Source organism: Thalassophryne amazonica, chromosome 19 (assembly GCF_902500255.1).
Source record: "Thalassophryne amazonica chromosome 19, fThaAma1.1, whole genome shotgun sequence".
NCBI classification, from domain to species: Eukaryota; Metazoa; Chordata; class Actinopteri; order Batrachoidiformes; family Batrachoididae; genus Thalassophryne; species Thalassophryne amazonica.
The window spans coordinates 29,309,884-29,327,557 of NC_047121.1; the positions used below are offsets into that span (position 1 = coordinate 29,309,884).

Genomic DNA, 17,674 nt, shown 5'->3' on the forward strand with positions numbered 1-17,674 from the left:
GGAGACCCGTGACAAAATCCAGGCCGATGTGGGACCAGGGGCGATGGGGCACGGGCAGCGGCTGGAGCAGCCCCGAGCCCTACGATGGTCAGCCTTGCCCCTGGCGCAGGTGGTGCAGGCCTGGATATAATCCCGGACGTCGGCCTCTAGGGACGCCCACCAGAAGCGCTGCCGGACAACTGCCACGGTTCTTCGCACCCCTGGATGACAGGAGAGCTTAGAGCCGTGACAGAAGTCCAGGACTGCAGCCCTAGCTTCTGATGGGACGTAAAGTCTGTTCTTCGGCCCAGTTCCGGGGTCCGGGCTTCGTGCCAGGGCCTCCCGGATGGTTCTCTCTACGTCCCAGGTGAGGGTGGCCACGATAGTGGACTCCGGGATGATGGGTTCCGGTGGATCCGACAACTCCGTTTTGACTTCATCTTCATGTACCCGGGACAAGGCATCCGATCTCTGGTTCTTGGTCCCGGGACGGTAGGTGATCCAGAAGTCAAAACGGCCGAAGAACAGTGACCAGCGGGCTTGCCTGGGATTCAGCCGCTTGGCGGTCCTGATATACTCCAGGTTCTGGTGGTCAGTGAAAACCGTGAATGGCACGGACGTTCCCTCCAACAGATGTCTCCACTCTTCAAGAGCCTCTTTCACCGCAAGGAGTTCTCGATTGCCGACGTCATAGTTCCGTTCGGCCGGGGTCAACCTGCGGGAAAAATAGGCACACGGGTGAAGGACCTTATCGGTCTTCCTGCTCTGGGAAAGCACAGCTCCTATCCCTGAGTCCGAGGCGTCCACTTCAACCACTAACTGGCGACTAGGATCGGGCTGCACCAGAACGGGTGCAGACGAGAAGCGCCGTTTCAACTCCTTGAACGCGGCATCACAACGATCCGACCAGGTGAAGGGAACTTTTGGTGAGGTCAGGGCTGTCAGGGGGCTAACTACCTGACTGTAGCCCTTAATGAACCTCCTGTAGAAATTAGCAAAGCCGAGGAACTGTTGCAGCTTCCTACGGCTAGTGGGTTGGGGCCAGTCTCTCACCGCCGCAACCTTGGCCGGATCAGGAGCGACGGAGTTGGGGGAGATGATAAACCCCAGGAAGGACAAAGAGGTGCGGTGGAACTCACACTTCTCACCCTTCACAAACAGCCGGTTCTCCAACAACCGCTGCAGGACCTGACGTACATGCCGGACATGAGTCTCAGGATCCGGAGAAAAGATGAGTATATCGTCTAGATATACGAAGACGAATCGGTGCAGGAAGTCCCGCAAGACATCATTAACTAATGCTTGGAACGTCGCGGGGGCGTTGGTGAGGCCGAACGGCATGACCAGGTACTCAAAGTGACCTAATGGGGTGTTGAATGCCGTCTTCCATTCGTCTCCCTTCCGGATCCGAACCAGGTGATACGCATTTCTAAGATCCAGTTTAGTAAAGATTTTGGCTCCATGCAGGGGGGTGAACACGGAATCTAATAATGGCAACGGGTATCGGTTGCGAACCGTAATCTCATTCAGCCCCCTGTAATCAATACATGGACGAAGTCCGCCATCTTTCTTGCCCACAAAAAAGAAACCTGCCCCCATCGGGGAGGTGGAGTTCCGGATCAGCCCGGCAGCTAATGAGTCCCGGATGTAGGTCTCCATTGATTCGCGCTCAGGTCGTGAGAGGTTGTACAGCCTGCTGGACGGGAACTCAGCGCCCGGAACCAAATCAATGGCACAATCGTACGGATGGTGCGGGGGAAGGGTGAGTGCCAGGTCCTTGCTGAAGACGTCAGCAAGATCGTGGTAGTCAACCGGCACCGCCGTCAGATTGGGCGGGACTTTGACCTCCTCCTTAGCCTGGGAACCGGGAGGAACCGAGGATCCTAAACACACCCGATGGCAGGTTTCGCTCCACTGAACCACCACCCCAGACGGCCAATCGATCCGGGGATTGTGCTTTAACATCCATGGGATGCCCAAAATCACGCGGGAGGTGGCAGGAGTTACAAAAACTCAATCTCCTCCCGGTGGTTTCCAGACACCACCAGAGTTACTGGTGGTGTCTTGTGTGTGAGTAAAGGGAGGAGGGTGCCATCTAGTGCCCGCACCTGCAATGGCGTAGGAAGCGCCACCAGAGGGAGCCCTACCTCCTTTGCCCATCTGCTGTCTAGCAGATTCCCTTCTGACCCCGTGTCCACCAGTGCTCGGGCTTGAAGGGTTAAATCCCCGCTCAGGATTGTGACTGGGAGTCGTGTGGCAATTTGTGTGTGTCTCACTTGAATGTCTTGACCCCCCCTTAGCCCAGTCTCTAAGGGCGAGTGTTGACGTTTTGGCCGTTTGGGGCAGTCTCTCTGTGTGTGCTCTGTTGAGCTGCAGAGAAAACACTCTCCACGGATCAGCCTCCCCATTTTGGCCCTGTGCGTTTCCCTAACAACGTCAGCAGGGGGAGCTGTTGCCCCACAAAGCGCTGCGGCTGTGGAGCGTGGGGAGGGCGGCCCCTTTTCGAACCCGGAAGGGAGAGGGGCGGCGCGTATCCGGTCACGTCCTTCGCCTCGCTCCCGACGGCGTTCCTCTAACCGATTGTCTAATCGTATAACGAGATTAATAAACCCGTCTAAATCCCGCGGTTCGTCCTTAGCCACCAGGAGCTCCTTCAGGACCAACGACAGTCCGTTTACGAAGGCGGCGCGGAGGGCAGTGTTATTCCAGCCGGACCTCGCAGCCGCGATGCGGAAGTCGACTGCATAAGCAGCTGCGCTCCGGCGCCCCTGTCTCATTGACAGCAGCACGGCTGAAGCGGTCTCTCCTCTATTTGGATGATCGAACACTGTTCTGAACTCCCTCACAAACCCATAATATGTCAGAAGGAGCCGTGAATTTTGCTCCCAAAGCGCTGTAGCCCAAGCGCGTGCCTTGCCGCGAAGCAGATTAATTACATAAGCTATCTTACTAGAATCAGTCACGTACATGACGGGACGTTGTGCGAAGACGAGCGAACACTGCATAAGGAAGTCCGCGCACGTCTCCACACAACCTCCGTACGGCTCTGGAGGGCTTATGTATGCTTCAGGGGAAGGTGGGAGGGGTCGTTGAACGACCAGGGGAACGTCACTGTTACGCACAGGGTCGACAGGAGGGAGAGCCGCTGCAGCGCCCTGAGGGCGCGCCTCCACCTGCGCGGCGAGAGCCTCCACCCTGCGGTTAAGGAGGACGTTCTGCTCGGTCATTAAATCCAACCGAGCCGTGAAAACGGTGAGGATCCACTGCAACTCACCGATCATTCCTCCTGCGGGCGCCTGTGCGCCCTGTTCTTCCATTGGCCGTTCAACAGCCGGTTGACACCCCTCGGGATCCATGACGTTGGCCGAGATATCCTGTTGGGAAAGTGTAAGTACACGGACCCACAACAGGGGGCGCAAATGAACGGACAATGGAATAGGTCAAATAACAACACTTTACTGTTGCGAACGTGCACAACAAACACAACAGATTACACAATAGATCAAAGGTCAAATTACAAGGTGTCGTGTGGGCAGGCTCGAAGATAGGAGACGCCTGTCCAAAGCAGAACCGGAACCACACGATTTCCTCCGCCACCAGACCCCGGGAATACTGGAGCCGCCAAGTCCCGAACTCCCAGGTGGCCACTGCCTCCGCGTGTCGGACCTGGTACTGCTGGCGAGGAACAAAAACACAATTAAACGTGGGTGCGTCTGCACCCAGCAATCTGCACGGCAGGGAAGCTACCTCCACCTCTCGTTGGAGAAAAAGTCTGTTATCACTCACAAAAATCACAACAAAAAGGCTTTCTATCAAGCAGTCAGGCTGAGGATATTACCTTTCAGGTAGAACGATATCTCGGCAAAGAGGTGGAGATGACGTCTTGCTGATATACCGATGCAGATCAGATGAGTGGTGACAGCTGACACAGCTGTCACAGGTGATGAGTGTCAGCTGTCACCCCGGCTGCTCCTGTGAGGCGGCAGCGCCCTCTGGTGCCTGGAGCCTGCACTCCAGGCAGGGTGCCCTCTGGTGGTGGTGGGCCAGCAGTACCTCCTCTTCAGCAGCCCACACAACGACACAAAATTCCTTTTAAAAACCCCATTAACTAATAATTTGCATGTTTTTTTTTTAAAACAAAATTAGAGCAACTTTAAACTTTTACCCCATAACTCCATAGCATTCAGTCACAGATAGTCCAAATTATACCTTTGTGATCAGACAAATAATGTGATGCAGTTATCAATATAATTGGAGTATCATTTAATTTTGACCCCTGTGCGATTCTTTTGCCTATTGAAAATTCAAGTGGACAGTTTGTTGTTGTTTTGTTTTGTTTTTCAAAAGAGTAATGTCTAAGGAGTATGTGTGTGAAGTTTGGTGCTTGTTTCCAGAAATGAATGGTTGTTCCACTAATTTAAGAGGTAAAAGTTTCCTCAGCAAGCCAGGGCACGTCTAACAAGTACCTGATATCATTTGTCCTTTTAGTTGTTGGCTTCTTAACAAGCTATTGTTATTGTACTATATATATAAATATTCTGATCGATCACAAGTTCAGAGTGGTTTTATGTCCTTATTTATCATCTTGTGTTTTATGTGATTGTGTATTTGTGCTGACTACTGGTGAACCAAACTGCCCCTTCCATTCCAGTGTACTGACGGGGGTCAAAGCCAAACTGTAAGTCATCATTACACGCCCCTCTCTGTGGATACAGTGCAAATTGTTTGCTATAGAAGTGTTGTTGAAGTCAAGGCATGTAGATCTGATTTTGGAGAAGGTGGTGGAAGAGCTTCTCACCGTTGTACTGGATAATTGATTGAAAAAAAAAAAACAAACTCATTAAGGCTTGCAACCATCATTGTATTTAAATAAATAATATACACAGTTATGAATATTTTTCTCACGAGACTGTAAACACAACGTACAACAGATACAAGTGAAAATAGAAACATGCAGCTTAATGTTTTTGCTCTCACATCATATTCTGTGTTCTCACATGAAGTGTATCAGCGCTCACATTTGGCAGCACATTTACCTTCATAATGAGTTCCAATTTATTAAAAACTTTAAAAACTATATGAAAAAAAAAAAAAATTCTAAAAAAAAAAAGCATTACTTCAAACAGGTGATGTCAACAAATTATTGTAATTATGGTTTGGTACAAAAGCAGTATTCATGAAAAGTTGAGTCTTTGAAGAGCAAAGATGGACAGATAATCTCCAGTTTGTCAAGAAACGCAACAAAATAACAGAACTGTTTAAAAACAATCTTGCTTAAAGAATATTTGGAAAAGATTTGTCTATTTCTGTTTGTCTATTTATGTTTCTTTCATTAAATGATTCAAGTAATCTGGAGGAATTTCAGTGAGGAAAGAGGTAAGGGCACCACATCTGTAATTTCTGAGCTCTCAGACGGCACTGCATTAAGAATAGACATTCATCAATACCTGATATACCACATGTGCATGGGATTACTTTGGAAAACCTTTACCAAGCACTAAAGTACAGTTATATTAGCAAATGCCACTTGAAACTTCACTGTGCAAAAAAGAAGCTTTATTTTAACCTTGTCGAGAAGCAGTGTTGACTTCTCTTGGTTTGGAGGCAACTGGGTTAGACCATCACACAGTATAAGTGTGTATTGTGATTAGATGATTCAGTATTCCAGACTGTTTTTGGAAGAAATGGACACTGTGTGCTCCAGACCAAAGATGAAAAGTAGCATCCAAACTGTCATCACCAACAATTCCAAAAGCCAGGGTTTATCGTGGTCCAGGGTTGTGTCAGTGCCTTGGCAAAGGTAATTTACACTTCTGTGATGACAGCATTAATGTAGAAAGTACACTGGGATTTCAGAGCAACATATGCTGCCTTCAAGACAACATCTTTTCCAGGGATGTTCATGCATTTTTCAACAACACAATGCAAAACTACATTCTGCACACATTACAAAGACAATGACAAATTCATGACAAAATGTCTTTTAAATGAAAGAAAGAATGGTAACATTACAAAGTGGCAAATGCTTTCGCTTCCCAACTTTTTCTGGAATGTGTTTCAGGCCTGAAATGCAGGAATGGATGTATATTAACAAATTAAATGAAGTTGATAACACAAAATATGAAATATCTTGGGCTTATTAAATAAAATATTAATAAATGATTAATTAATAAATTATTAAATGAAATAAAATACAAGTTAATGTAAATGTAAAAATCACGGCAGGGTTTTTATTTGCATTTTCCATACCATCCCAACATTTTCTGATTTGTGGTTGGACATAATCACAGGTTCTTCTCTGCTGGGGCGACCTCTAAGAAGAGCTGCAGGAACACAGTTAACTTTCTCAACAGTCCTGGGCAGAGTTTGTAATGGATGAAGGGCACGTAGACTAAAACTCCACTGAAGATGAATAACGTCACATAGAGATATTCAATCTGAGGATCATCTATGATGGGTGCCAGCACCAGAAATACTGCAGCAATGAGGACCAATATGGGGATCAAAATGGGAACCTTTGTAGAGAGGAGACAAAAATCACAACAAGAGACATGACTATCAGAGTGAACTGAGAAAAATGATGCTGATGTGATTTTGATGATGAAACAGACCCTGTATGGCCTGGGCAGCTCTGGCTTCTTGATCTTTAGATACAGCAATCCAGACAAGGTGATGGCATAAAAAAACCAGGCAGTGAAGCTGACAACAACAATGAAGAGGTTAGTGTCATGATCCATCCCTGGTGTTGGTCTACTTGTGTTCTGTTTTGTGTTTAAAATCTATCTTATGTGTGCCATAGTTCAGCTTTGGTTTTCCATCATTGTTGTCTTCCCCATGTTGTGTTTTAAGATTTGTTTCAGTTTGGTTTTCTACACAGGCAAATGCTTTTATGAAAAAAACAAAACAAAACAAACAAAAGAAAACCCATCTCACCCTAACAAGATTGCTACAAAAGGTTTTTCAACTTTTTATTTTATTTTTGTGTCAAAAGTCTGCCACAGCCTGGCCACTGGAAAGGTCTGACATTCAAGATGGCATCAAAGATGGTCACCAAATCTGTAAATGTCCATTACTCCTTCATTATTCATCTTAAACAAGGATTCTGGGGCCAAACCCCATGTTTTGGGAATCTAGGAATGCATTATTTTTTTAATTATAGTGAAGTGATCACATGATTGTGAAATCCAAGATGGTGGACCAATATGACGCGCAACTACAAAAAAATGCCCTTGACTTACTGCCATATTAGTCTGCCATATTGGATTTCACAATCATGTGATCACTTTACTGGAATTTAAAAATAGTAATTAAATTCCTAGAACCCCAAAATATGGGGTTAGGCACAAAACTGAGTTGTTCAGGATGAATAATGATGGGCATTTTAAGGATTTGGTGGCCATCTTGGACACTGTCTTGAAAATGAGACATTTCCAGGGGTCAGACTGTAGTAGACTTTTGGTATGTTAGTAAGCACACCTGATTCTCCAAACCAAACTGAACAACAACAACAAAATAAACCAGAAACAAAAACATGCTGAGAAACCTTTTTTAAAGTTCATTTTTTGCTCAAACCATATTTGCCTTGACCTGGGTTATTTGCTTGTTTGGGTTATTTGCTTTTACTTTTTTGCTCTCTGTTCATGTCCCCTCTTCCTCATGTGTTTGTCGGTATTTACTGTCATGTGTCCATGTTGTCTCACAGCTGATTTTCATCACAATAACACCTGTAGTGTATTGTCTCATTACTGTTTTCACTATTTTAGTTCCTCACCTTCTGCCTGAGTTTGCTGAATTATTCCTGTATACTGGTCATTTGTCCTGTGCTGACTAGTTCAGCTAGATTTTAGACTCATTTTCCTGTCCTGATAAAATAAACCATTTTTTTCACTCTACTCATCATATGATTATTTTGCTTTCAATATAACACATAACAGTTTGTTCAAAACAGTGAAGAAATGTTGATGTGTGGTGGGCATGAAGGGCTCAGCCTTCACCTGAAGTAGTTGACGATACTCTGGAAGTCTCCAGGGATCAGCACAATCAGGGAGATGGTCGTGGTGAAGATCAGTGCTGGAGACGGAGTCAGTCGGTGGACATGAGCCATGGATAGAATATCTGGCTGCGAAAAGAACACAACCTAATGCTACGTCCACACAGACACAGGGTGATGTGAAAACAGGAGTTTTCCACCTTTGGTTTTTAAAAATCTCTCCATCCACATGAAAATGCAAAATACATTCTTAAGCATTGTCAAGAGTATGCCAAAGCAACAAGTGGTGATGTAACCCTAACGCAGTGTTCACATTTTAGAACATCTTAGGAATGAATTTGTGCCGCTGTGATGAAAATGAGGCACTTTTCATCACAGTATCACAAACCAATAGATTAATGTAAATTTCGTGCTGCTGAATCACGACTTGCCGTGAGAACAGGTTGTCAAGGCCCCTGCAGCCTACTTTACTAGGTTCACAGCAAGTCATCCCCCTTGCATCTGATACTCTGCTACCAGAGAGGCATATTTGGCTCTCTTCTTCTCTTGTACCTCTTCCATCCCATCTTCCCAGGGGACTATTAACACTAGTACCACCACTTGCTTGGTTGCCTTTAATATCATGACCATGAGTGTGGCAGATCTGATGGTGTCCAGGAACTTCAGCTGCCTACCAACTTCAACCAAGAGTTGCCAATCCCTTGCTGTTGGGAACAGAATACGTACTCTGTGTTTTGGTCGGGTTTGTGGCTTCTCCCTGGCATGAACAAAAGTGATGGAGCACGTTGAAGAGTGTTGCCACTTGCTGGAGACTATGCCATTGCAGGCGATATCTGCTACTGCCTGTAGAACCTGTTCGTGTGCCAATGGTATCACCCATCTCCCAAGGCCTTTGGGCAGCAGCTTAAAATGTCCTTCGATGACCCCCTCTTCTGGCAGAGCTGGCACACCGGTGTGTCTGCCAGGCCTCAAGTGAATAGATTGGACGGACTTGGTAGGATGTCATAATGACTGGACAAAGAACTTGAATCGGTGTGGCTCCATTCTCCAAAATTCTGACAAGGTGATCTTCTTGCCAGCCATATGCTCCCATGATGAGTTGGGTTATCACATCAGTGTATTCTACCATCCTGGTATGCCAGGGACCCCTCCCTCTCACACAGAGGTGTCTATAAACTTCACTTTGGAGCTTCATATCACAGGCACTGATGCAAACATTAGTGACATATTATTTATCATATGTGTAAGGATGGAATCTGCTAAGTTTTTATCAACATCCATCCCATTATTGATCCTACTTATCGGCCAGACTCTTTATCACTTCTTTTGTCCAGTTGTGATGAACTTTCTGTGTGTAAAAATTAAATTCTAAAAAGTAAACAGCACAAGCACTTTGCACAGATGCTTTAACAAAGGTCTACGCTGCATCTGAGGCACATTAACACTATGCATATTAAATAATCTTACCATGTGTCCTTCCCTTGCAGCGACAAAACATACACGGCCACCACTAAAGAAAGTCCCGTTGAGTGAACCAAAAGCAGACAATGCTGCCGCCACAGACATGATCCACCCCCAGTTTCCAAACATCTTATTCCTGTGGGAAAACACCAAATTTTCACACAAATTGTCCTTTTTCTATTTTTTAAAATACAGGGTGAACACTGTCAAATATTGCTGTCAAATATTCAGATTCTTCTTTTTCAAAATTGCAAAATTATTCATGTAACATTTGATATTATAAATATTTGACACCAAGGAGTGTTTTTGTGTTCACCCTGTATGTCAATGCTGAGTGTATTTGAGGAGCTTAAGTACCTTCTTGAAATGTTTCATCAGGTTTTTGTTGCAACACAATTTCTAAGCTTGATCAGATAAACTTTAATTATTGGTTGAGCTAATAGGATTAATAAATGGAATAGTTTTGACAGTGTTGAATGCTTGGTTTCCAAAGTAAAGGTCAAACAAGGTCTACGTCTATTGGATTCTATGACATGTGACATATGTTACCCCTTAACATGATAAGTAAGGATGATACATGGTCCAAACTATTCCTATTTAAAACAGTGTTAACTCAACTAGTAATTTGCATCACTTTTACCAAAATTGGGAGTAACGTTAACTTTTGACCCCTGTACAAACCGACACTGACCTTTGTCACCATTCTTGCTGTTTTTATCCCATAACTCCATAGAATTCAGTTACAGACCGTCCAAACCATACCTTTTTGGAATCTTTATGATCGGGCAAATCATGTGGCATAGGTTTCAATATGACTGAGCATCTTTTAATTTTGACTCCTGTGTAATTCTTGAATTGACCTCTACCTGAACGCCAACTGAAAATTCAAGTGGCCAATTGTTTTTTTCAAAAGAGGATTGTCTGAGGAGTATTTCTGCCGAATTTGATGCTTTTATCACCATTTGCAGGATTCCGCTCTAATTATTCTCTTCTCTGCTGCACTACAATGGTTTTTTGACCAAATTACACGCAAACAAAGTGAAAATGTAAAGAAAAAGTGACGATGCGATGGAAAGTGGACATGTGTTGCCTTTTGTTTATGATCCGGAGCACAAACGTGTCGATGCGGTTTTGCAGGTAAGACAACGGAGCTACTCTGGTTAGATGTGTAGGCTAACATTTACTGACATGACATCTCCCACCTCTTCGCCTTTTCTTCTCCACCGGGAACTGAAACAAAAAAACTTTTCGCAACTGCTTCGGTGATTGCAGCCGAAAACCAAACCGTACACCGTACAAGTGACGCTGTGTATATACTACATGGAGGTTCCGGTAAGTAGTCAAATCCCAAGATATCACGGAGGGTTCAAACAAGACTACAGCTTCCTATTCTCATGCCAAGACCGCGAATAGCCCTGTGTTTTCTAAGTGTCCAGCGAGCGGTGTTGAATGCTCATGTGTGACACTTGGAATTTGGCTGACACATGCCGAGAGAGGAGTCGAATGGGCACTCGCAGGGCACTCGCTGTCTTTCAGACACTTGTGTGCACGAATGGTTTTGGTGAAAGTTATACAAAGCGTTTGAGGTGGCTCTGATTTTTCACGAGTGGCATGCAAGTCCTCCTTTGTGTACCATTCGGCTTCAAACGTGTTATGTGTGAAGGGGGTATAAAGTTTGGTTTCTTTGACTTGAGTGAGCACACTGAGCCGGGCTACTGTCACATGGCTGGCCCTAGTTGCAGAGGTGTTCTAACCAAGCAGGGAAAAGACAAAATACAGATGAGTCTAGTTTCCTGTGGTAGTTTCAGATAAAAAAAAGTCTGATTTAGCCTCCTTGATTAAGAACGTACATTTATTGTGTAACTGACAAAAAATAATCCTGTCCACCTCAGATTTAGTTTTTCGCGCCTTGGTCCAGGCATGATATCTTTCTTTAAGATTTCCAATTTCCATGGAGAACCAGGGATTATTCCACCAGGTTATTCTAAATTTACCAAAAGGAGTGTACTTATTGATTAGCTTCAAGAACTCTTCATGAAATAAATTCCAGGCCAACTCAACAGCACCAAGGATGGAGATTCACTTCCATACAACATTTAACAGACCATGCAAGAATGCCTGCTCTTGAAAATGTTTAAAATCTCTCTAAGAAAATTTGTGGTTTGGCTTTAGAAAGTCTGGCATTTCTGATCACTGCAATGACACAGTGGTCACTATGGTCATTTCCAAAAACACCAATATTGTCATATTTATGAGGGGCATTTGTTGTTATTAGCTCAAGAAGCGATGATCAAGAAGGATCTTTAATGTTAGGCCGAGTTGGGCAGTCTATTAATTGACTTAAATTTGGTGTCACATATAGCTTTTATGACACTGATGACAACCAATCAAGATTTAAGTCCCCCACCAGCACAAACTCACCAGAGCTTAACTCTGAGACACAGTCACTCAAAGAACTTGTCATGATTCATGGCATGGAATGAACAGGGTCAAAATGAAACAAGGTCATACATGGAAGAGCAAACGGCCCAGGACAAAACAAGGCTGGAACGCTGACAAGCTCAAAACAAACAGAGAAGCATGCAAGGCATAAATAACAGGGTGTGACTAAGGAAAGTGAAAACAGGTGTGTGCGAAAGTTCAGGAAGGGGACTAAACGGAGGCAAACAGGAGCAAGAGAGTGCAGTAAAACAAACACTAACCAGACAGAAATAGAGGCATGAAAGAAAGAGCCAAAGATGAAGTGAACAGGTGAAAGAGAGTGCAGTAAAGTAAACAGCACACAAAAAGAAGTGGAAGGTGAGTCCCAAACATAATGCAAGAAAAATCTACACATGGAAGGGGCAAAGAAACAAAACCTGGAAAACAAAGGTGAGAACTGAAAAGTGATCAGCAACAGAATTAAAGGTTGGGGCTGAAACTAAAACAGAACTAACATGTGGCAAAAGTATAACAAACAGAAATGACAAGCAATGACTATAGTGGTAAAACACAAAATAACCAGTGATTAAAGTAATCCTAAACTGAAAATCAAAGACATGGGATATGAACACAGACAAAACCAGGATGAAAACCCAGGCCCGGGGCAGATAAGAACTTAGGACGTCGCTGCTCCATGTTGAAAATTTCTGTGAATTAAACATATGCTGCAAAACATTTCAAGAATGTTTTGTAACTGGATTATACAAAATTTTGACCCCATTTTTGACACTTTTTACTATAAGGAAATATCAGCCTGAAATATTGGTATCAACCTCGAAACGTTGTTGATAATCTGTATTGGAATCGTCCCCTAAAAATTCATATCGGTCGAGTCCTATTATGGTGATCATCCACCAATGAGGCTGTGTGAAATTTGGTCAGTTTGGACCAAAGGGCCTTCGACAAAGTACAAGTGGTAGCAAATATTTTCAGGCATGGTGCACTCAACTCTATCCAACACGCTGGTTGGGCAAGTGTGGTTGATTATGCTAAAAATACAGGATTTGTTCATTTAAAACCAAATCTGAGTGGTTAAATGTCTTTGAATCTAAATCAGCGACGTGCTGCTTTACCCCCAAGTAACTGCAACCGCGGTGGAGGACATGAGCTCCTTAGGGGTCATCACTGTCAGGTAGCTGACGTTCACCATCAGGTACAGAGCCGTCACCATGGAGATGGCTATCACAAGAGCTCTGGGAAGATTCACCTGAGACATGAGAGAAACATGAGAAATTAGTTTTTGTTTTGTTCGTCATACTCATTGAGTACTTGCAATAAGTAAGTAAATATGGATTGGTCAATGTGGTGTATATTTTCAAAGTACCTAGCAAAATGGTACAGTTCTTGACTAATAGAAATAAAATTTCACAAACATTCTAATAGCTCCCATTTCGCAAAGATGTTCCAGGCTCTATTTTGACTATGGATGCAAAGACAAGTGATGCAGACGGCACAATTCTGTTTGGTAGAGGTGGGCGATACCGGGAATTTTGGTATTGATCCGATACAAAGTAAATACAGGCCCAGTATCGCAGATATCGATACTCTTCATATTTAAGCTTCATAGATCCAAAGGATCCAAAAGACCCAGGATAGAATTTCGCCAAACATTGTACGTGACAACAAAATACTTTATTATCGCAATCAACAATTTTTGTTTAAAAAATATCACTCAACACAACTTAAAACAAAATCTCCAGTGTCTTGGTGGCTTTCCTCACTCTTCTCCTTCTTGCACAGTGACTCAGTTTTTCAGAACTGTCTACTCCATACAGATTTACCATAGAGTGCCATACTGCTTGTATTTCTTCATAATTGATGTAAATAAAGTCCAAGACATATTCAGTGACTTGGAAATGTTCATGTATCCATCCCCTGACTTGTCTGAAAAAAAATGGCAATAAAACTGATTATTTACAGGTATTATACCAAAGGGGCCCATTACTTATGCAACCTATCATCTTGGCTTTTATATTTTTAATTAATTTATATCAGGTTGTAGAGATTACTTTCAGTTTGAGTTTAAGAAAGATAATTTTAGAATTTTTTATATTGAGAAGACTGGTTTACTTTTTGTATTTGAAATGCCATAAACAAATTAAAATGTGTGAAAAACCAAGGGACTAAATACTTTTGCAAGCCACTGTATGTCCTGTTTGAGAGCCTGCATTTGTGTCCACCGTCTGTTTGTGCCTTGCTCAACCTGACACAGAGAAGAGCTGGTCACAAAATAATTGATCTCGACACAATGCTAACTCACCGGCAATATCACCCAAGTCATCCAGCAGCATACAGTTTTAACTTATGGTTAAAATTTTAACCAAACTAATTTCGGACATGTTATTTAAATTAACGTCACTTCTGAAGTTTTATAAAGTGAAAACATCAGCTATATGTCTTAGTTTTAAAGTATTGCACTAATTTTGAAGGTTTTAGTGTGGACATGCTGTGTCCAGGTGCATTATGGATAATCTCAGTACAGTCACGACAGGAGAAATGCATTTGAGACACTCTGATCAGGCTCCACATGGACAACAGCATTAAACTCTTTGTATATTGTGCCTAAAACCCTTGTGAATATATTCTCTGGGTTTATAAGATGTTGTTATTGTGTTTGTTTTACAGTAGTGTTCAGAATAATAGTAGTGCTATGTGACTAAAAGATTAAGGGGAATCCTGCAAATGGTGATACAAGTAAAAAGAAAGAAAAAAGAAGAAAACTATACATTATTTGCCTGATCACAAAGATTCCAAAAAGGTATACATTAGTGTTCAGTATAATAGTAGTGCTATGTGACTAAAAAGATTAATCCAGGTTTTGAGTATATTTCTTATTGTACATGGGAAACAAGGTACCAGTAGATCAGTAGATTCTCACAAATCCAACAAGACCAAGCATTCATGATATGCACACTCTTAAGGCTATGAAATTGGGCTATAGTAAAAAAAAAGTAGGAAAAGGGGGTGTTCACAATAATAGTAGTGTGACATTCAGTCAGTGAGTTCATCAATTTTGTGGAACAAACAGGTGTGAATCAGGTGTCCCCTATTTAAGGATGAAGCCAGCACCTGTTGAACATGCTTTTCTCTTTGAAAGCCTGAGGAAAATGGGACGTTCAAGAAATTGTTCAGAAAGAACAGCGTAGTTTGATTAAAAAGTTGATTGGAGAGGGGAAAACCTATATGCAGGTGCAAAAAATTATAGGCAGTCTGGAGAAAAAGAAAACTAGAAGAGACTTAAAATTGAAGGAGAAGGAATGATGGGCACAGCATAGGTCCTGCTGGGAAAACTTTAGGTTTCTACTAAATCTCATGGTGAAAACTCACTACATTTTCCATGGAATCGTTACAAAATATAAAAGTGTAATTTGAGGTACAGAAATAATGTTCACAATATAAATTTTGTCAGTTTTTGTAGAAATTGGAAGGGGACTACATCTTTAATCTCACCAGTCTGGTTGGGTGATACTTAACTATAGCTGTTAATGACTGCAATAAACATCATATTGTGTCAAGATTAGCGAAGCTTTAAGTGCAGAGCTACATAAACACTGACGACATTGGTGGTCACAGGTCCTCAGCACTAGAAATGAAAGAAACTGACAAACTGCAATATAAAAGACTGGAACAAATGTTCAAACAGTATTTTCTATTTGAATTTGCAGGAATTTTCAATGTTCACCAACTCATTTTCAGTTTCAAATTTGTCACATTCTCCCTGTGTATTATTTAGTTTTCCGGGTTTGAAAACTTGTAAACTTTGACTCAATTCAATTTCATTTATTTCTACAGCAACAAATCACCAGTGGTCTCAACCCTACTCATTTATCCGAGCTTGGGACTGACACTCAGAACGTACTTCTGCACACCCCAGGTGGCTCAGTCTCGGAGTCCCAGTGTCCAACAATTCAAAAGACAAGAGTTGTGTACATTACATGAACACTCGTGCAACATTATGAGACATTCTTTCTGCTTGTACATAGTGTAATCTATTCTACTGTATCTATATTGTTATTCCGCACAGAACTTGACTTCTGTATTTTAGTAATTTTTCTTCTACTTTATTTTATTTATTTTTATTTTTTTGCATACTTGCACTGTTGTTCTGTGACTGTCCCTGTGCTGCTGTAACATCATAAATTTCCCCATCATGGGACTATTAAAGGATTATGCTATCTTATCTTAAGTGAAGAGCACTAAAGCCTTTCAGTTTAGTGAATTACAAGATGATGGTATTTGTTGTTTTTGCATTATGTTGGTGTTTGCATTTTGGTACAATTTCATTTTAATAAATGATACAAGCATGTTGTTGCATATGCCATTTTTATCAGAGGTACTGCAAGGCATTTGCGCATACATTTGTCATTACATATAAATAGTCGAATTCTTACTTCTGGATGTTTCAGCTCTTCTGTTAAATAATTCAAAGTGTTCCAGCCATCATAGGACCACAAGCCTTGATAGAAAGCAATTCCAATGGAGTTGGCTCCAATATTTGTTCCTTTAAAGAAGTTGTTGAAGCTGTTACTTTGGCCTTGGAAAAGCGTCACAGCACCCCCCAGTACGATTACTGCTAAAGCCAGGACTTTGACTACCATGGTAACCACTTGGATGCCTGTGGCCAAGCGGACATTCAGGCAGTTTACTACAGCCAGTGTCAAAATACCAGCTGCGGCTACACATTTCACCACCAGCTGCGGAGGGCTGCAGCTGTAGAAGGGGGCAACAACATATTCTGCAAAGGCCAGAGCAATTCCTGAGGCACTAACAGGCCTCATGACATTGATGAAGGTGAAGACAAACATGAAGGCCACTACTTTCCCCACGGTTCGCAGCATGTAGATATACTCGGCTCCAGACTCGGGGATGACTGTGCCCAACTCAGCATAGCTGAGGCCCCCCAGCATGGCTAAGAGGCCACAACAAGCCCAGATAACAAGGCTGGCCCCAGGGCTGCCAATTGCAGCCAGCACATACTGTGGAGATATGAAGATCCCAGAACCAATCATGGTGCCAGCAATGAAAGACACGGCTCCTGTGAGCTCCACTTCTCTCTTCAGAGTGAGTTTCTGCACATCATGTTCCATTGTTGGCATCTAGAAGTTGATTAGCTTCCAAATCTGAAGAAGACACTTGGATGAGTGGCGAGATGTCTCCAAGACAAACAGGTAGCCAGGTTGCTGGACAGTAAATGTCTGGATAGTTCCTACATGGAGAGCCTTTAACGACAATTTTCCATTGTGCACATGCTCCACAGAGAGAGAAAGAGAAGTGGATTTGTATAACACCGCTGTTTTATAGACTGTGTTGCATAATCACGTCTTCAACAGGAAGGGGCATTTTACCAGGCGTCATGTTGTAATTTGATATAGTAAAACATTATTGCCCCCACAGGAAGATCACTAGTGTCTGTCTGGCAGATGATCTCGACAAACAGAAATAAATGGACTGCATTTATATAGCGCTGTTCGATCTGCATCAGAAGCTCAGAGCGTTTAACAATGATGCCGTACATTCACCCATACACACCAATGTCAGGGGGCCCTTAGTGATTTTCCAGCCTGGCTGGGTTTTGAACGGAGAATAACTCTGGTTTGAAACCCAATGCTTAACCACCATCACCTCCCCAGAGGAAAAACTCAAACGAGGGAACGGAGGAGAGACACAGAGAAGGATTGCATGAGATTTGAGAGAAGGTTAAGATGGAGTGTGACATAGGACACACTGTCTTTAAAGCACCTGGAAACTCAGATCTCTGGGGTT

At 43.0% G+C, this 17,674-nt stretch overlaps 1 protein-coding gene across 1 annotated transcript; it reads right to left on the reverse strand.

The window, feature by feature from the left end:
- Positions 1–6,225: 6,225 nt before the first annotated feature.
- On the reverse strand, positions 6,226–17,037 carry LOC117500902 (b(0,+)-type amino acid transporter 1-like). The gene is made up of 6 exons (XM_034159690.1): positions 16,303–17,037; positions 12,985–13,118; positions 9,437–9,566; positions 7,974–8,098; positions 6,591–6,678; positions 6,226–6,494 (listed from the first exon to the last, which is right to left on the reverse strand). The coding sequence occupies exons 1-6, from the start codon at positions 17,005–17,007 to the stop codon at positions 6,264–6,266; spliced, it is 1,413 nt and encodes a 470-aa protein (XP_034015581.1). The 5' UTR covers positions 17,008–17,037; the 3' UTR covers positions 6,226–6,263.
- Positions 17,038–17,674: the final 637 nt, after the last annotated feature.

Coding starts and splice junctions, on each gene's coding strand:
- LOC117500902 (XM_034159690.1), bottom strand. CDS start 17,007: ATGCCAACAATGGAACATGATGTGCAGAAACTCACTCTGAAGAGAGAA. Junction 8,099..9,436: donor CTGCAAGGGAAGGACACATG/GTAAGATTATTT, acceptor TTCTTTTCGCAG/CCAGATATTCTATCCATGGC. Junction 6,679..7,973: donor AGTATCGTCAACTACTTCAG/GTGAAGGCTGAG, acceptor TGTTGTTGTCAG/CTTCACTGCCTGGTTTTTTT.